This window comes from Sebastes fasciatus, chromosome 16 (genome assembly GCF_043250625.1).
Source record: "Sebastes fasciatus isolate fSebFas1 chromosome 16, fSebFas1.pri, whole genome shotgun sequence".
Taxonomy (NCBI): domain Eukaryota; kingdom Metazoa; phylum Chordata; class Actinopteri; order Perciformes; family Sebastidae; genus Sebastes; species Sebastes fasciatus.
This window is the reverse complement of record NC_133810.1, coordinates 25,755,258-25,775,672: the sequence shown is the minus strand read 5'-3', so window position 1 is coordinate 25,775,672 and position 20,415 is coordinate 25,755,258. Positions and strand designations below refer to the sequence as shown.

Sequence of the window (20,415 nt, the reverse complement as noted above, 5' to 3'; positions counted from 1 at the left end):
TTCTCTAAGAGTACAATCAACAAGTTGACATCTGAATAATTCAAACCAAAAGGATCTGAATTCTAGGCCTGTGCTGCCAATTTTCCCTGAAAGGGAACCTTGAAATCAAATCCACTTAAGCCCTGTGTCTTCTCCTCCAGAGTGTAGTTAAATCCTGGCTGTGTATGGACATGATTACAGAGTGCCACGGGTCTTACATCAGTGCAGAACCTTGACTTCCAGCAGGAAACCTGGTGCACGGGTCAATTATGGCAATACCTTGTTTTGCTTAAAGATGGAGGATGTGTTCTTCATGCTCAAACACACCGGCTGCACCTGAGATTTAAACTGTAACAAAGTCCACCTCCGCGTCCAGAGTGTAAATAAATAAAACACAGCTTGTAGGGAGGCACACCACTCTTGGCGGAGAGGGTAGAGATGGGGGTTATGAGACGAAGCTGCTGTGTTGCATGTGGCTACAGTGAGGCCTGCTGCCGGCAGGGCCCGTCCACAGCGGAGACAGATCCGTTTGCTCAGCAGCTGAGCGGGGGACACGGAGATGCTCCTTTCACACTGAGCTGAGCACCGACAATCAGGGCTTTGTCAGGGAGGCATCTGCTGTTACAGCTCACAGGAAGAATACATGTCGCTTTAAAAAAAGTGCACTCAGTGGGGTTATCCGTGTTAAAGATAAGGTGGCTTCACGTCAACAAGCACAAAGTGTATGTATGTATGGAAGGGTTTTAACAGCAGCAATCTTTCTATTCATGAAACCTGTAGGATATTTCAGGGGCAAAGAGGGAAAAAAATCAAATTTAGTCCCTGACATCATATCTTTAACTTGAATTTAAAGTGACTTAAATGAGCCCTGGGGTATTGTGTCAGTATAGCTTCAGTCAGTTAATAACATCAGTTTATTACCCGCTGAGGAACACTGGAATAAACCAGGATAGAGATTCAAATACTAAACAATGCAAAGCTATAGCTATATGTATTTGTCAGCTTTAAATTCAGTATAACATTTGATGGGGCCTCCAGTTATATAAAAGAGTAATAACTAAGGCTGTCAAAGTTAACACGATAATAATGTGTTCAAGTAAATTCGTTTTAACATCACTCATTTCTTTAACGCAACTTGCAAAAACTTAAAGAAGCCATTGGAAACAACCACGTCATACTAGCTTACCCCAAAGGAGGTTAAACAACGCTCCAAACCTACGCTAAATTTTGGCGAGGAAAAACTGGCATGGCCATTTTCAAAGGGGTCCCTTGACCTCTGACCTCAAGATATGTGAATGAAAATGGGTTCTCTAGGTACCCACGAGTCTCCCCTTCACAGATATGCACACTTTATGATAATCACATGCAGTTTGGGGCAAGTCATAGTCAAGTCAGCACACTGACACACTGACAGCTGTTGTTGCCTGTTGGGCTTGAGTTTGCCATGTTATGATTTCAGCATATTTTTTATGCCAAATGTTAAATGTATACATACATTTTCATAAAGCAAGCATATTTGTCCATTCCCATGTTGATAAGAGTATTAAGTACTTGACAAATCTCCCTTTAAGGTACATTTTGAACAGATACAAAAATGTGCAATTCATTTGTGATTAATCGCGATTATATATTTTATTCGATTGACAGCCCTAGTAATAACTTATGAATTAAATAAAGCCATACACAAAAACAGCTGCCGTACCTTGCTTTTCCAATCGTCAGCACAGTAGCTTTGTGTTATTTAAATTCCTCTTAAAAAGTCTTACACACCAGATCGGAATTCATAGCAAATAATTGACAAGAAAAGGCAGACACTGTGCTACAGCGGACTCACAGAATGCACTTGTTCTTAGAAATTACACATTAACCGAACCACAATGGAGCCGGAGAGCCGTGATTTGCATTACTGGCAGATACCAGTCAAACCAGTCTCTCTCACGTACCCAGCATTGCACAGACCTGACTCTTTTATTTGAGGACAAAAGGTAATTGTAAAATAAATATTTACCAGATATCTTGATAACGTGGTGGCTGTATGACCTTAACAACCCTCCTTCTAAACCCACATCCTTGTTGATCAGTAAGTGAATCATGCAAGACTTTCTTTTTTTTTTTTAATTTAATGCAGATTATGACCCAAACTAGAGGGTGAACTATTTTCAGTCAGCAATCATTAACATTGGCAGTCTGATTGAAATGCCCCATTAGCATATCAGTTAATATATGACACTTTAACTTCCTTTAAAAAAAACAAACTAAAAAAACATAGTTTCTTTGCATTTGTTTATTTTCATTTACCAGAATAGTAATACTAAAACAAAAAACAAAAAATAATTTCATGTAGCTAATTCTAGCTAGTAACCTCCAGGACTTCCTTCAGCCCAGCTAGACTTCATTACCAGGACTCCCAGTAAAAGATCTTCGATCTCAATTAAAAATAATAATAATAAAATTACTTTAATACCATCCCTGCAGGTATTACCACTACATTTAGTGATAAAATTGACAACTATATTCATGTACTGTAGTGACACTTCTGACCAGATTGTTATTTCCTCTCAAGACAAATTACAGCCCCACTGCACCATCTTGTGTTGACTTGTCGTGATTACTTCACACACGAAATCCTGCTGTACATCTATCTTGAAAAAGTGAAACACAAAAGCCAAAACATATTTTTGGAGCATTTTATTACTTTTTTGACAAATATATATGAAGGTTTTCCTATTAAGGAAACATTCTTTCAAAAGATACGTTTACAGCAAATTCATTCCTGCAAAGAGACAGGAAACATGAGAAAATCATCAGGAGACATGATGGAACTAACCATTTCTATTTGTGCCCAGGAAAAGGTTAAGGGTGCAATTTAATCATTTAATCATAATGAATTCATGACAGCGATACGGAAGTCAGTCAACGCCAATGGGACATTTTTCAACATCTGAATTATCGTGATACATGGGGTGAATTATTCGTTTCGCATCAAGGCACACAAGCATTGCTCTTTCTTTTTTTTTGCCAAGACATTGGTCCCATTGGGCAGTACAACTGTACAAACTACAGAATAAAAAAAAAAAAACATAACATAGGGCTTGGTTTGCAGGATAACAACAAAAGGAAAATCTCAAAGAATTTAGATCAATAATGTACACAGAAAGTTCAGAACATGGGACCTCAACTAGGGTTGAGACAGTTCTTAGGTATGGTGGCGGTGACATCTCAAAACGCATCGCTCAAATCTGCTAGCCGCGACGGAAGACCTGCAACTCTTACAGAGGATGGAGCTCAGTGAGGGGCCGCTTCTCCTGCTGGATGAACTCCTGTAAGCTTCTTTTTCCCTGCCTGAAGTTGCTCTCCCTTCTTGAAAACGGCAAGATGACCTGGAGTCTGAGGAGAGTCTCAATGTTGCTAAAACTTCTTATATGTGACGTCTTGAGCGTATCGAGTACGGTCGTCGGGAGATAGCCTGCCAGGGGATCCAACCATTTCTCCTTCCACGACTTCATCTCAGAGTGAAGAGAGACCTGATCTGGCAGGTCCTCCTTGTACAAGCGGAACACGAGACCGCTAAGAATGCTGGTTTCTACTTTGGACATTGCGTAAGGCACAATCTCCAGACACCTCAACGTATCCAACACCTTTTCTGTGAAGAGGTCATCGATTTCTGCTATTGAGTGCTCTACAACCTTCATGCTTACTGATTCTTTGTAGAACTCACTCAATGGCTCTAGGAGCACTGAGTGCAACATCGTAACATGGAGTTTAGAAGCCAGCGCGGTGGCTTCCTCAAACCAGGCCTTGTGATGGGTGTCGATGTCACTCTTCAGTTTACTGAGCGACGCTTTGAGATCAGGCAAATTATTCACAGCGAGTAACATATCTAAGGGTTTGCCCTGAAGAGACTGACTCAGCTTCTTAGTTACACTCAAGATGTTCTTCTGCACCACTGTCGACAGGATGAACTCAAAGTTTCTGATCGCATCGAACATCTGCGATGCTTGCTGCTGGTTTGAAGCACTTCCCTCACATTTCAACTCATTCAAACAGAGCATGACGGCCTCTAAAATCTCTACCATCACCTCGTGCATGTCGTGACTCTTATCCCACTTCTTCCTGAGTCTGTCCCTCAGCTCGTTGCCCTTTACTTCATCCTGCTGGTACACGTGAATGATCACGTCTTCCAGTTTGTTCTGGCGTTCTGTGTCCTCTGTGAGCCAATGTAAGATTTTACCTATGAGAACTGCTCCTTCTCCTGCTTCTTGAGCGGGAGAAGATTTAGCCAGCCACACATTAAGAGACACGGCGGAGCTGACAGTTCTTACAGCCTGGGGGTATTTCTTAGCTATAGCTAAACTTACAACCCTCATCTGAGCTCCTACTTCACCAACACTGAGCAAAGCCTGCCCTCTACAGTACTCCATATTGAGCCCCCACTTCTCAGACAGGGCAGTCTCAATAGCATCTGCAAAGACAACTGGGTCTTCACCAAAAGGGATGAAAGCCAGAGTTTCCTCACACTGGATGTCCTCTTTGTTTAGGTACCTGATGCACAGCGGCACATAGAGCTCGCCGTCTATTTCAACAGCTTGCTCGGTTATAACTGTAAAGAACTGAGAGTCCCAGAGTTCCTTGAGGATTTGTTCACGCAGCTGTGGCTCATAGAAAGACACCGCTTTTCTTGGGCCCTGTGCGACCTCCAGCGTCACTTCACCATCGGCCGATTTCACCTCTCCATCAGCAGGCTTGTCTGCTACAACGGAGGCGTGCGATTCTGTTGGCGCCGCCGGTTCAACTTTAACGCCTCCTGATTATAAAAATAAAAATAAATGTTAATGCCGCACATACAAATGTATTCATTATTTGTCATCCCATAATTACAATCAAAGACATTACGATTCTTGATAATAAATAGGGGTGTCAGCATTTGATTGGATTTTCGATTTAAACATGCCATTGTTAGACTGCGGAGTCTTGATTCGTAAAGGTCAACAGATGTGTTTTATGCCATGACAACCGTCACTTACACTTCCAAATTCTTCTTTAAAAAGAGAACTGAACTCCCTTTTCTATTTAGAAAGTGTTTAAAAAAATTAGACTACAACAGTCTACAATATAAAAAGCTGCATTTTTTTCAATATCAGTATCGGTGACCCACCTCAGTACATAATCATAACAAAAACAAAACAGAAATCCTTCTGAAGTGCATTACAAGTGTGCCGTTAATCTACAAAAATACGGTTTTGTTGTCATTTACTGTCGCGCTTGTTTCTCTCCTCTCTGCTCTCTCTCTCGTCTGATCGCTATTTGTCACCGAGGGCCGAGGCGGAGCTTTGACAGAGACAGCACTCGGCAGTCCCGCTAGCTTGTTGCTACCAATATCAGCTGATCTGATTCAACAACGTTGAGCTGAAAAAACGTGCATGTAGGCTGAAATTCAACCGTGGTGTTCTGTTGGGAGATGCAGTGACTTAATGTTAAACTAAGTAAGAGTAGAAGAGCTATGACTAAGGAAACTAACTAACTACCTAAAGTCTGCTAGCGGCTAGGCTAATTCATGCAGTGTACAATGTCAAAGGCATATGCATCTTAGGGACAGGGACAGCTCACATTTCCCATCATGCCTGCCTAGTCCCGAGTGCTGGACTGAGTAGTTTTAAGTTTGTTGTTTTATGTTCCTAAATGCAAATTTTACTTTTGTTAGTGCTTGTAATGTAATGTATCGGTTCAGAACATGGTGGCTTATGTTGATAATTTGTGCTGGTTTATAGTTCAAACCATGAGTAAGGTGGCTGTTACATTTCTTGAGTTCAGCTGTATTTTCCTCCCAACCAATAGGCAGGGCGAAAAAAAAAAAAAAAAAATGTTGATCCTGTTTTGGATTTCAATAGTCGAAATCGGAAGCAAATTTCGATTGATTTACGATTTAGAATCGAAACTGTGACACCCCTGGTAATCAAGTTGATAAGAATGGACTTACCACTGTCCAGCTTTAGTCTTTGCAAAGTTCCCATCACCTAAAAAAACAATGTAGTGATGATTAGAATGGCAGTAAAAATGCAAATAACTTTGTTTTCTTTTACAACATGGTGAATAAACAAAGAACAATCTTCAAACCATTTTAAATGTACCTGGGAAAGACATGGACTGCTCTCTGGATCAACCTCCATACACTTCTCGATGACCTCGGGCAGTCTCTGGAGTGTTGTGCAGTGAGAGAGAAGCACCACGTGATCCTTTCTGCTGCCTTTGCATACAGTGTTTTTTAACAGATCCCTCATGGAATTCAGAGTGGTCTTCATCAGGTCAAACTCCATACTGACACTAGGCAGGACAGCTACTAGCCTAAGCAGTGAGGTAACAGTCGGGTGGCTCTTTGACTCGGGGTGGACTAATGTTTCAGTGATGGATGATGGAGGAGCAGCATCCTGGTATTTCTCACTCCAGACAGCAGCCCACGCGTTGATTTCCTGCTCGGCTGCTTCAGGCTCAGAAAGGTCTGCCAGGTAGAGGCTGAAAGGCTCGTCTGCGGACTCCGGCTCGATGGGCTGTGGATTGCAGGAGGGCAGTAACGACAGGACCGACAGGGTCTTTAGGTGGCTGTCTGAGAAGCTGTACTTCATTTCATCAATGAGACTCCTGAGGAGTGGAACGCTCAATTTTTCTCTGTAATATATCTCAGGAGATTCATAGCTGTTGGCTTCCTCTGAGAAGCACACTTGTTCAGGAGCTACCTTGGTTGCTAGCTGGAATGCCTGCTCAAACCAAGAGGAGTGAAGAGTGCTCACATTTTCTAGCATTTTGTTAAGAGTCTCTACGATCGAGGGGATTTTTTCCACTTCACAGAGAATATCAGCAGGGTTTCCACAGCGGAAGACAGTGCTACAGTTACGGAGAGGAGCACAAGCATTCTTCAAAATCACAAGGGTGACGATGAAATCCAGATTTCTCAGAGCGGTGGAGAGGACTTGTGCATGCATTGACTTGGCGCCTATGGCACTAGAGCTAACAGCATCTAGGCAGCTGAGGATGCCCTCTAATGTGTCAGCGAGTATGTCAAAGAAGTCCTCTCTCTTTTTCCACCTCGAGCAACATGTCTCAGGCATTTCCTCCAGTGCCTCTCTCGGCATATTCAAAAGCCCGTCAACAGCCTTTGCTAGCTGTTCCTCCAGAGAAGGAGAGTCATCAAAGAACAGCAGCAGGTCTTCAGTGATTTCCAACATTTTTGCTACTGAAGGGCAAGGCACACTTCCTGCCAGCCAGTGGGCAAGGCCGCAAGACTCGCTGGGTGTTACAACAGAGAGAGGATAGCTTTGGAGGAAATCCAAAGACATTTTCTTCAGGCTTTGATAACCTGAGCCCAGGTGCATGAATGCTTGTCCACGACACTGAGTCATTGGTAAGCCCCAGTCTTCAGTGAGAATCTTTGCAAGGTTATCCGCTTGTGTGTCAACATGACAGTTTTCATCAAATGGTAGGAAACCCATGAGCTCTACTTTTGGAGCACATTCTCCGACATACCTGACAAAAACGGGGACGTGGGTCTTGTCAGCGATTTTAACAGGTTTGTCTGTGATAAGGGAGAAGAACGGCGACTCCTGTATTTCCTTGAGTATGACATCTCGGATTCCATTTATGAGGAGGTTCACCATTTCATCATCACCTATAGAAGGTGTGCTTCTGCTCTCATTTCCGAACCAGTGGCACATGCTGAGCTCCTGGATGAAAAGCTCTCTGTCCTCTTCTGAGAGGTCAGATAGACCGCCGTTCTTTTTCCCCAGTAGTGTGGCCAGTTTGAACACCGTCGCCAGACTTTGACGGTTATCTCCTGAGTGCCCATTCTCATCTGCTGGTTTCATGTCTTGGTCCTCAACCTTGTCAGGAGATTGTTGAATTTTTGCCTCTTCAGCTTCCTCCTTGACACCATCAACTAAATATATCAGGGGAGAAAACAGACAGACAACACACCAGTGGTCATGACAAATATGACAAATTCAAATCACGGTAAAAAAGCTACTTTCAATAATTTAGTATGAAAATTAGTTAAAGGTGATAAATGTGAGATTGGGAGCATTTCTATTGCCTCCGCACAGCTCTCAACATGGAGACGACTGAGCCGGCAGCTTGCAGCTTAAGGTGCTAACAGTGCTAACAGTGAAAACAGAGGCAACACTGCTGACAGAGAGCTAACAGTGTTAACCTGGGGGGAAACCGAAGGGTGGGTGCTATGCTTCCGCGTCGGCGCCGTCGATCGGAACGACGTTATCAGCTGTAACCGCCGTATGAGAGCAGTGCAGCATGGCGGTCTTGAGCTAGCCAGTGGGGCACGCTCACAAGCACTAAAAGCACGCACGGCCGGCACGGCGATGTCAACAAAGCACAGAGAAGCTCTGATTACAACATACACAGAGGGAGAGTGACTTCATTCTCTGCTCAGGTGGGCATTACTCCTCTATATCTTTACATAGAAAATAGTTGTTTGCTGCTATATTAATGTTCTGGATATCAAATTTAGCACCCTTAAGTCATGTACTCTTATCAATTAGGAGTCGTTAATAAATGTAATAATTATGGCTGTCAAAGTTAACGCGATAATGAAAATTCCTTTTAACGGCACTAATTTCTTTAACACATTAACACAATCGATCTTTTGGAGGTTGTACTGGGCTCAGTTTTAAAGCTAGAGTGAAGATACTGTCATCATATGAAACTAGAAAACCTAAGGAATTCATTGGTACATTTTGGAGAGGAAAAACTGGCATGGCCATTTTCAAAGGGGTCCCTTGACCTCTGACCTCAAAATATTTGAATGAAAATAGGTTCTATGGTTACCTACAAGTCTCCCCTTTACAGACATGCCCACTTTATGATAATCACATGCAGTTTAGGGCAAGTTAAATATCTTAATCGATTGACAGCCCTAGTAATAATAACAAAAAAAATATATGTAAACAACCATACCTTCCATATTATTTTCAGAGTTTCCTTTGAAACTTTTGGATTCCTTGTCCTGTGAATATAAACAGGTAAATAAAAATTAGTCCAGCATTCGTATAATTAATACATACTTCCATTTTGTATGAAAGAATACAGTCACGTACCAGACATATACCCTCCAAGGCTTGCGGGGTAACCTTCAAACACTGGGTCACCATGCGGTCCAGGTCTCTGCTGAAGTCCGTGCCCACCTGCAGCATAGCCAAGCACGGGGACCTGTCTTTGGGATTTGTGTTTCTCAAGTACTCTTGGAACCTCTTGTGGCGCATTATGACGCCGCAGTCCTCCAGTGCTGTGCTTGGTAGCACGGACATAATCCTCAGCAGTGCATTGATGTTACCAAAGTACTGCATGAGTGGCAGGCGCAACGTGTGAAATATTGAGCCTGGGATGGTCACAGATGCAACTTTGGTCTTCCATGTCACTCTCCAACAGCACAACTCTGTGAAGAAGTTGTCAGCATCAGGAAGATCGCTGCTGTAGAGAGGAGGCTTGGACTTCAAGCTCTCAAACATGTAACTCACTGTGACTGAGCATGGAACTAGGGAGAGGAAGTTGAGAGCTTCTTTGTGGTCCTCTGAAAAATGATCCTTCACGGCATTGATGAGGTTGTCTACTAGGGGCACGCTTAAGCCATCTTTGTAAAAACCGACTGGCTTCATCATGCCGTCTCTTGGCACAGAATTTTCAGGCACTTCAATCTGCACTCGTAGACTCTGTGCCATTGCACAGGCCTCGTCAAACCAGTTCTGGTGGAACACCTTCATATTTGTTTTCACTCGGTTCAGAGTGGCCACGATACCACTGATTTGGCAAAGCTGGGATGCGGCACTGAAGTGGTCCTTCTGGAGACCTGCACTCAGCTCCCTGGTGAAAGATGATGCATTCTTCAAGACCACCATAGCAATGATGAAATCAAACTCCATTACCTTGCGGAGGAGTGCCCCAGCTTGGTCAGACACAAAGGCTTTCCATCTCTGTGGGTTATTTTTGATTTTCTCCAGACACTCAACCAGGGGCTCCAGCATCTGCACAAACACCTCATACGAATCATGCTTCTCTTGCCAAAGGGCACAGAACTTCCCCTGTAACTCTTGGATCTTTTCATAGCTCTCTCTAAGACCATAGGCTATCACGTGGTCTAGCTGTTTTTGCAGAGTAGCACTGCTGCCAAAAAACATCACAACCTCTTCAAACGTATCCAGGGCTCTCTTAATAGCAGGCACTGGGATGGATTTTGACCACCATGTGTTGAAAGAGTAGGAAGAGCAGTGTGTGCTTATAGCAAGAGGGTGATTCTCCTGGACTTTGCAGGCAAAGGCTTTCAGCTTGTAGGAAACATCACCAGAGCCTAGGTACGCTTGACCTCTGCAGTTACTCAAATCAAGACGCCACTCAACTGTTACTATTTCCAGGAGACGCTGTACCATGGCATCACAGTCTAGAGCTGCCTCGAGGAACCCCATCAACTCCAATCGCATGACATCAAAGCTGTCCACGAACCTCAGGAAGAGTGGAAGATAATCTTTCTCCCCGAACTTCACAACGCGGTCGATGAACAGGGAAAAGAATGAAGTCCCCACCTCCATGAGGATTCCCTCCCTGACGGCCTTCTCGCAAACAGTGAGGACTTCTTTCATTTCAGACTTGGTCACATACTCGACCTCTCCTTCCTGAGCAGAACCGTCACCGTGTCGCCTGCTTTGACTGCTGTATGCTGCCGTCACTGCAGCCTGCAAAGCAGATTTTAGAGATTCTCTATCAGTCTCTGCACACTTCAACTCCACAAGCCTTTCAGCATCCATCTCTAGGTTTATGAACTGTAATTCTTCTTCAGTGTCCTTCTCAGCATGGTTCCCATGGGAGGTCACTGAAATGAGAAATGGGAATGTAAACATATTAGTAAATAAGCGGCCAGGCACAGTGAAACAGGAACTCTGCTGAGTGCAATGATGCCTCCCTCTACTGTCTATGACAAACGGTTCATGAGTTATGAAAGAGGGCGTAGCTAAAGTTTAGGAGCGGGACTATGAGCTGGTATTGGTGTGTAAATATCCTCAGGCCTGGACCCTTATCATGGCTGAGAAATTTGGAGCAGATTTGACAAAGTAAGCAGAAGTTACAACTTCCTGTTTTATGGCAAAAGGCACTTTTTTCGCCACTGCGCCATGTCACCAATGTTGCATGAAAACCTTTGATTAATATTGATCACAACAATCTTAAGATGATACTGACCAAATTTCAAGTCGATCAGATGAATTCTCTAGGAGGAGTTTGTTAAAGAACAGGGCCTGTAAAATGCTAAAATGGGTGAAAATGGCACATTCAATTCAAAATGGCTGACTTCCTGTTGGGTTTCGGCTATACCTCCAAGAGGCTTTTTTGTGCGTCTCCACAGGTTATATCTGCCTACCAAATTTCATATATGTAAGTGAAACCCGAATGAGGGGCTGAATTTTTCCAACTTTGTAGGGAGCCATTTTGCCACACCCAAGCCCCGAGACCCCAAAAATATAAAATTTTCCACCGCGTGTGCAAAGTTTAAAAACTTTCTGCAAGGACCTCAAAAATGCGATTCATTTTAATAATAATAATAATAATTCCTTCAGTTTCAATAAGGCCTTTACTGTCCGACATTGTCGGTGCTTGGGCCCTGATAAAAAATAAATAATGAAAATAAATAAATAAAAAGATTGTAGTTTAACAACAAATATTATTAAATTTGCCCAAGTTATTCCACTCAAGTCCAATAGTCATTTAATTCAAAAACATCATTTTATATGTAGCCATCATTGTGTATGCTGCCCATCTTTGTCTCAATAGCTCTATTTCGAAAACAACATTCCCTTAAATTGCTATATAATGTGATAGAACAGCTGTGTGATTAACCAAAATTGCTGCATGCTGAATAAATAATTTCAAAGCCATCTCACCTTGGGGAGGTTTCTCCTTTGTGTCATCATCCTGTAACACACACAAAGTATAATTTAATTTCAGGAAGAACAGTTGTTTTATCACTAAAGAGGGCAATGAAATTTAAATAGTATTCTGCTCATGAAAATCTACTAACCGTCTGCAGCAACTGCAGGATGTCTGGATGCTTCTGGGTATATGACTCCACCATTTGTTCAACATTGAAGTGCACATCTTGGTTCACGTAGACATATGCCATGCTGCATTGTCTTTGGTCCTCTGGTGTGGCTCTCAGGTAGGAGTAGCACCGCTCCAGTACCATATGGTATTGACCATACACATCTGCCTCTGCATTTACACATGGAACAGTGCCCAACACCCGCAGCAGGCTCTGCACATTCGGGTAAAAGCCGATATCTGGAATCTTGAGTGTGGCGAACACGGTGGTTGGTAGGATTCTGCGCTTGCTTGCATGCCTCCACTTCACTTCCCAACAGCCAAGCTCTTCGTAGAATGTGTCGGGCCGCGCGAGGTTGTTCAAGTTGGCGTCTGCTACTTTATCCCTGCGAATGCTGAAATTGTGGTCGGCCATGTAAGATGGCACTAAGGAAAGCCATCGGAGAATCCTCACCATCTCTGTGCTGAACACTCTCTTCACCTCTGCGACGAGATACTGCAAGATGGGCCGGCTTAGAGTTTCTCTGAAAAGGTCCTCCAGCGGTGTTTCACTTGTGTCTTCTTGGTCCGTCTCTGGTTTGGTGACCTCCGCTCCCAGCTTCTTTGCTCTGCCAACCGCATCTGAGAACCATTTCCTGTGGAATATTGCGAGCTCCTGTTGGTATTTGCTTACCAGCTTTAAGGCATTGGAAATTGTGTACTGCAACGTACTGCTGATGCTAATTATTCCCCTGAGACTCGAGTTGAGTATGCTCACACAACAGAGGGTGTTCTTCAGAACAACAAGTGTGATGATGAAATTGAAATTCTTCAAAACTGGCTTGAGCTTGGCCATCTGTTCAGCAGTATCTTCATCTACCTTTGAAATCATCTCATTGATGCAGTTCAGGAATGGCTCCAGAATGTCTAACATGGTCTGGAAGGCATCAGTGCCATATTCCCAATTCTCGCTGACAGCTGTCTTGATCCTGTCCACTTCCCCTTTCATATGCCCATATGCCATCTGGATCTTTCCCTCCAATCTTTTGCACAGCGACGGTGTTCTCCTGAGTAAAGAGGCCACCTCCTCTACAGTGTTAGCAACATTTTGAATGGAGGGCACAGGCATGCAGCGAATAATCCATATGTTGAAGGCATATGGGTCACTTGGTGACAGGACCACTTGCGGGAACTCCTGCAAGATCCTGGAGGTGAGGTCTCGCATTTTCTGACACATGCTGCCTGTAACCAGATAAGTCAGTCCTCTGCAGTGCTCCATCCTCAGCCCCCACTTGTTACGTAACTCTGAGAGGAGCATGTAAAACAGACTCTCTGTATCCATGTCGCATGGTAGGAACCCAATGAGGTGCTTTTGTGGGAACCCATCTACAGTGACCGACCTGATGAAAACTGGGATCTGCTCCTTTCCCTCTATACTCGTCACATCCTGAAGCAGAATGGAGAAGAACCGGGCCTGTCTGAGGCTGTTCTGGATCTCCTCCCGCATGAGGTCTTCGCTGAACTGGAGGATTTCTTTCTTGTCGATTTTCTCCACACAGATGCGATTGAGGGCCTGCTGTCCTCTCGCACCTCCGGTCGACTCGTCGGTGTTTGCACCATTTATGCTGAACCCAGTCATTGCCAGGATTTCCTTGAAATAGACTTTCAGAGTCTCTTTTGCTTTAGAGCTGGCTACATACTCTTGAGGTTGGTTCTCTTTTTGCAGCTCAGCTGCTGCACTGTTCTCCCCAGGTACTTCTCTCCTCTCCTCAGTCACTTCTGTTGTTGATTTGTTTTCTGACAGGAAAGAGAAAAAGCCTGAATGAAAGGCTGAAATGATTTTAAAAATTGCCAATTCAATCAGTGAATATTTATTTACAAAAGGGGTGATTACATTCTAACATAGACTAAACTCAAAGGGCATAAATAAGGAGGTTTTTCCAAGAATGAAGCTAACCAGTTACCTTTTGTCTTCTTCACAGAGGTAGGTTCCTCTTCAGACTAGATAGATGGAAAAAATAATTACATGTCATTTTTTGTGTGTTAACGGCTGATGAAAAATGTTCAGAAGAGAAATTTTAAAGATCGAATTGAACACTTACAGGATCTCTTGCTCGTTTCCTGTTGCAGGTTGATTGATTATTCACAGGCATTGTTGAGTCAAATATTGTTGGAACAGCATCTTCCCTTAAGACACAACTGGAGGCGCTCTGAAAAACAAAAAGCAGGAGATCTCACGTTTATGCTAATCCTCAATATTCTATGTGAAGCGGGGGATTTCCCATCGACGTTCACACCATATGATATTAGTCTTAAGAAATCTAACTACGTATACAGTAGCACTGTACTATAAAATAAAAGTATGACTTCAACATACTGTCTAATAAACCAAAGTGTTTTAGTTGCTGTTTTAAAGGAAGTTGGTGTAATTTTTTTAACCCACCAACTTGTGTTATACATTGAGTTACATGTGATGGGATTGCATTACATTGACTGATTGCACAGATGTTTTTCTAATATTCTTCCCACCTTATGTATGTACATGGAACACTAGAAACCTGTAATCCTTATTATGTTGTGAAAAAAGCACAACAAGCCTAGAAAGTTTGCTTACTAAGAACAGCACTAGTGGTAGTATAAAAACAAAACAGGGGGCAAATGACAATTATTATTATTATTATTATTATAAAGTACACAAAAGGATAATAGGAAATAGATTTGCTTCTTACCTGATTAGAGATCACAGAGGGCTCAAAGTGCTTTGCACACAGTCTGTACAGTTTATGCAACTGCTCAGGAGGTTCTGATGCCAAATCTTGGCGGTGACAGTTGATCAACCATTGTTTGCATCTGAAAAATACAGCAGGACAAGGGGTGACAACCAGAGAGTTAATAATTAAACCAAACATTAGTCAAAACGCTTGTGCATTAATATTCTGTTACTCTATTCTGTAATATATTAAATAATGACTCGACAAACGGACATGAACTCTCGAACGTTCGGGTCAATTCCAAAACAGCTCATCACAGCTGTGATGGACAAGTTTAACATGGGTGAGCATGGGGACTCTTTGCATTACTATATTGTGACCATAGTTCTAAATAGTACACTATAGACATATGACAGGACTGCTTAAGCTAGGCTACTTTCTGGATCTAGTTTGTAAGGTTATGACTATGGCTGTCAACATTAACGCGATATAAACACATTACATTTATCAATCTTTCGGAGGTTGTAGCAGGCTTATGTCATACTAGCTTGTTGAAAGTGGCTACATAAAGCGCAGTTAAATTTTGGCGGAAAAAAAAATGTCATGGCCATTTTCAAAGGGGTCCCTTGACCTCTGACCTCAAGATATGTGAATGAAAATGGGTTCTATGGGTACCCACGAGTCTCCCCTTTACAGACAAGCCCACTTTATGATAATCACATGCAGTTTGGGGCAAGTCCTAGTCAAGTCAGCACACTGACAGCAGTTTGCCATGTTATGATTTGAGCATAATTTGTATGCTAAATGCAGTACCTGTGAGGGCTTCTGGACAATATTTGTCATTGTTTTGTGTTGTTAATTGATTTCCAATAATAAATATATACATACATAAGCATATTTGCCCACTGCCATGATGATAAGGGTATTAAATCCTCGACAAATCTCCCTTTACAGTACATCTTAAACAGATTAAAAATGTATGATTAATTTGTTATTAATCACGATTGAATATTTTAATCGATTGACAGCCCTAGTTATAACACATTAAAGGCACAACAATATTCATTCAATAATTATTAAAAAGGTGACAGTCTTTTCTTATTTCAGAGAGTTCAACATGCTAACTGATTGAAAAACATATAGGAAATTAATGTAAATACAAGTGTATACAGTCACTATATTATTACATTGGTCCGAACCACTGTATAGGCTAACTTAAACTTCCAATTGCTATGCTTCACCACTGGGCAAATACAAGTTCAAATACATTTTTAGACAAACATAACATCCATACACAACTCTCTGTGAGAGATGCTTTTGATGCTTATTGCACATGCATGGTGCGGTCACGCTTCAAGAGGTCATGACTGCAACAATTACATAGATTTGGTACACCCACTGATACACTTGACTGATGCTATTTTGCTTTGGTTTGATGCATTTGTAACACAACCCTGCCTCAGTGTTGGCAATGACAAAAAAAAAAGAAAGAAGACAGAACGACTGATTACTGAGAAGCTTTCACCATTTTACATGTGCTTTCATTCCATCTTTCACAATACTCTCTCTTTCAACTGATTTCATTGATGCATGCACAGAATAAATGTGGATGGATTTTGCCCACCAGCAAATGAGATTTACTTATCTCAATTTAACACACTATTGCCAGATTAAAAACTAGCACACGGAGTAAAAGGAGGGGAAGAGGAAAAAATACAAACTCATTGCCGGGCTGGATGTGAAGTATTTCCAGACCCTGAAAGACTTTCCTCTGGCTTAGGGGCTACATTTCCTGTCCATATACACAGTACTGGAGTTACCCTGCACTATATTCATTTTTTAACAGTCTTTTCTGAACTATATTCACTTTTTTAATAGTCCTATATCACAGCTGGTACCCTGCACTATATTCAGTTTTAACAGTTTTCTTCATCTCCTTGTATTTTTATATATGGTATATTTTTTTTTGTACTTTGCACTACTAACTTTTTTTACTAACATGTTTTGCACTATGGAACTGTGATGCTGGGAACTTGAATTCTATTTATCTATCTACTGCGATACAACCAGCTGAACTGCAGCTGTCAATCAATCACAGCCCTGAAATGGTATTCTACTGAATAGATTTTTATGCAACATAACACTGTTGCACAATACTATCTCAAAGTGAAAAAAACAGCCGGTTAATAAGAGGCAACAACAGGATAAAAGGGGGCGCTAGACTGCTATTTATGCATAGGGACATCACCTGTTAAAACCACGTAAAAAATAAGTTTAAATTGATATTGGTCCCAGTGAGCTGTACTGCAAAATGACTGAATGTACAATTGTACGCAGTTTAGAAAGCAATAGCCACAGAGACAGGTGGAGACAGAGCAACATTTCCTGCTACAATGTAGCACATATGAAGAAATTAGAAAAAAATTCTTTACAAACATTAAATGTAAACTCCAACACTTTGATTCCCTCTCTGACCAAAATAAAATACATCTACTTGGAGAAAATAGTGTCATCGCCATAGAAGCTGCAGGATATGTATTTCACAGCCTAAAAGACAACACATAATAGATGTAACTCACATTCTGCCTTTTATTTACTCTTTTTTTGTGGGGGTTTTGTTGTTTTTTACATTTATCCTTTGATATTGCAATATATTGTTATTCATTGTTTTTTTATTTGTTTGTTTGTTTTAATGGACAAAACATTAATTGCTTCTTTATTGTTTTCTTCCATTTACATGCACGTTCTTTTTAAATATCTATATATTGTAATTTGCTTAATGAATTGTATACATGTATATATATATATGTTTTTGTTTTTATTTAGTTCTTTTTTATTATTTTTATTTATTATTGAATTGGTAATATTGTTCAGTCATGCCAATATAGCAAATTTAATTGAATAGCCCAAATAACTAAATAACCCACTATCATAGCACTATTAATGGGAGGTATTTTAATTGTGCTAAGCTACCGTCAGTACTAATGTTCCCACACCATCGAGACGGTAGGTGTCGTGCACCGATGGCGTTTTAAATTACAGCACAAAAAGTTTCAAACTATGCTTTTCTCTCTGTTTGTGTTATACCTGAGCACAAAGATACACTGATATCAGCCAACATCACTAGTTAGTGTCGGTCCCCGAGCACTGAATGAGTGCACGGAGTCTGTTTTCACACGGACTTTTCTCTCAAAGAGTAGCGTTAGTCTGCGCCATTTTCCACGGAGTTGTGTCACTGTTAGCCAACATGATGTTAAGCTAACAGTGCTAACAGTGGCTGTGCTAACACATTCATGTTGCATGCTCGTCTTTTAACACCACATCGCAATTAAATAAGTCTTACCGCTCCGGGTCCAGAGGGAAGCTGAAAAGTGGAGGAGAGTTTTCGGATTGCTGGTAATCACAGGTCGCTGCGGCGCAGCAGTCAGTCATTTTGGGACTGCAATGTTGCTAGCTAGCAGGTGAGCTAGCTAGCTTAGCTGGCGGGTTGCAAGCTGGCAAAGCCTACTGACTGTGTGAGCTAAACCTGCAGAGAGAGTCTACACAGACATGCCTGGGACTAAACCCTGCAAGCGGCACTGTGGAGTTTCAACGCTTAATGTCTCTTTGGTGAACTAAGAACCATGCTTTACAAAAGTTAATGTTGCGCGGTGGAGCCCAAGAGAGTCGCCGAAAGCGTGTTATCCCATCAACCAGGAACTGGTCCGTGCAGGACAAAATGTGAACCAGCAGAGGGCACCATGGTAACCGCCTGGCTAGGCCAAAGAGTTTCACTGTCAAGATAGTTCACATCCTGTTCCGTTCATAACCGAGCATTGGGTTTCAACTGTTTATCATACAGTCTGTGGTTTGTGCTAGCAATGCTCTTGCTGTTGAGGAAAAACCATAACTTTGTTTGTGGTTCCATAGAAATGCTATGCACTACAACTATTATATGTATATATCTATATATATCTATATATATATAGATATATATAGATATATATATCTATATATATATGTATGTATCTATATATATATGTATGTATCTATGTATGTATCTATGTATGTATCTATATCTATATATCTAGATATATATATAGATATATATGTATGTATGTATCTATATATATATAGATATATAGATATCTATATATGTATGTATCTCTCTCTCTCTATATATATATATATATATATGTATGTATCTCTCTATATATATATCTATCTATATATATGTATCTATATACATACATCATATAGAAATGTTTCATAGCTCTGACAGTTAATATCTTGAAGCCAGCACGTCTCTTGTTTTGACTTGATACTCTCTGATTTGGATATGCAGCTTCCTCTTCTTCACACTTTGTGAAGTAGATTTGATTTATTTAATTCTTACTGACCCTGGATACACTAAATCTCTCTGATAATGTATCCTAAATCCCAAAATAGCACTTTTTTTTTGTCATAACAGTCTACATCAGGTTATTTTGTCATCCATTAATATATTTTTGTCAACAAGTGTCTTGGCTGAAAAGAACAATGAGTACACTGACTTGAACCTACAGTGTAGCGAGTAATTAGTTTGTAATTAAAGATGTCTTTTTAAATACAAATTTCTGTTATAGAATTACATTCACTGGCAACATTTGTCAGTGTCCTTGGGGGATGAATGTCTTATGTGTTGTATAAATACTTGCTACAGAACATGATCTAAAGCTATCTCGCTCAGGGCCAGGAACGGGAACACATGAATCATACAGCGATCATCGTTGTTAGTAATTACAGCTGTCTACAGTGAAAAGGATCATATTCAAGCAAGAGCTGAATGGGCTGAATCATTTCATGGCTTTTTTTATACAAAAAAAGAGATTGCATCCAAATTATAGAAACTTATTTTCTAAAACCTTTCAGTAGTCTACACATAGTGTAATTCATGCATTTTTTAGCTGTATGACTGGTTGTAATTAGGTTCCTTTCATCACATTAAATTAAATGGAGGAAAAATAACGGATGATGAGATAACAGCCTCTATTGGATCAACCTCCTAAAGAAAAGGGAGGGCAACAAGAAACAATTCAACTCCAAAATGTGACTTTGTATATACAGTGGAGAAGGAGGCATGGTTGAAAGGGCATTTAAATATCATCCACTGCAGCAAACGGCGTAGGTAGTCCAAATGGTTTTAAATCATATCAGATTTCATTAACACCAAACACTATGGTGGGAATCTGAGTCTCAGGGCAGACGGTGACTCAGCTGTTTATTCAAGCATACACTCCATTTGCAGACACAATACCCAACTAGCAAGATGGATAGTGATAGATACTGGCAGGGCTGGAGCTGAGAATTATGGGCCTTATTCACAGGAGGAGACTTTAAGCCTCTCACTACTTTGTCCCTGATCTCCAACTCACCATGAATGCAACACTTTGTGATTAAATGTCAGGACACATCACTAAAATAAATTGTTTAGGCACTGCCCCGGCTGTGCTAATTGGCCTGTTCCAAATCTGTTTTGGAAAGAAGATTTGGTTTTAGTCTGGACAAAAAATTAAATAATAATCTAAATGTCACTTTTTTCCTACTTATTCTAGAGTTCCTACATATATATATCTTAAGTTGTGTTTGTAACACACCTTGTTTCAGAAAATGGTTAAGATATAATACTCACACATTTAGAACA

The 20,415-nt window shown here is 41.2% G+C and overlaps 1 protein-coding gene across 1 annotated transcript; it reads right to left on the bottom strand.

The window, feature by feature from the left end:
- Positions 1-2,654: 2,654 nt before the first annotated feature.
- Positions 2,655-18,501, bottom strand: LOC141752257 (uncharacterized). The gene is made up of 11 exons (XM_074610026.1): positions 18,097-18,501; positions 14,772-14,892; positions 14,145-14,252; positions 14,007-14,043; positions 12,044-13,839; positions 11,907-11,937; positions 9,078-10,843; positions 8,938-8,986; positions 6,108-7,906; positions 5,957-5,993; positions 2,655-4,783 (listed from the first exon to the last, which is right to left on the bottom strand). The coding sequence occupies exons 1-11, from the start codon at positions 18,183-18,185 to the stop codon at positions 3,249-3,251; spliced, it is 7,368 nt and encodes a 2,455-aa protein (XP_074466127.1). The 5' UTR covers positions 18,186-18,501; the 3' UTR covers positions 2,655-3,248.
- Positions 18,502-20,415: the final 1,914 nt, after the last annotated feature.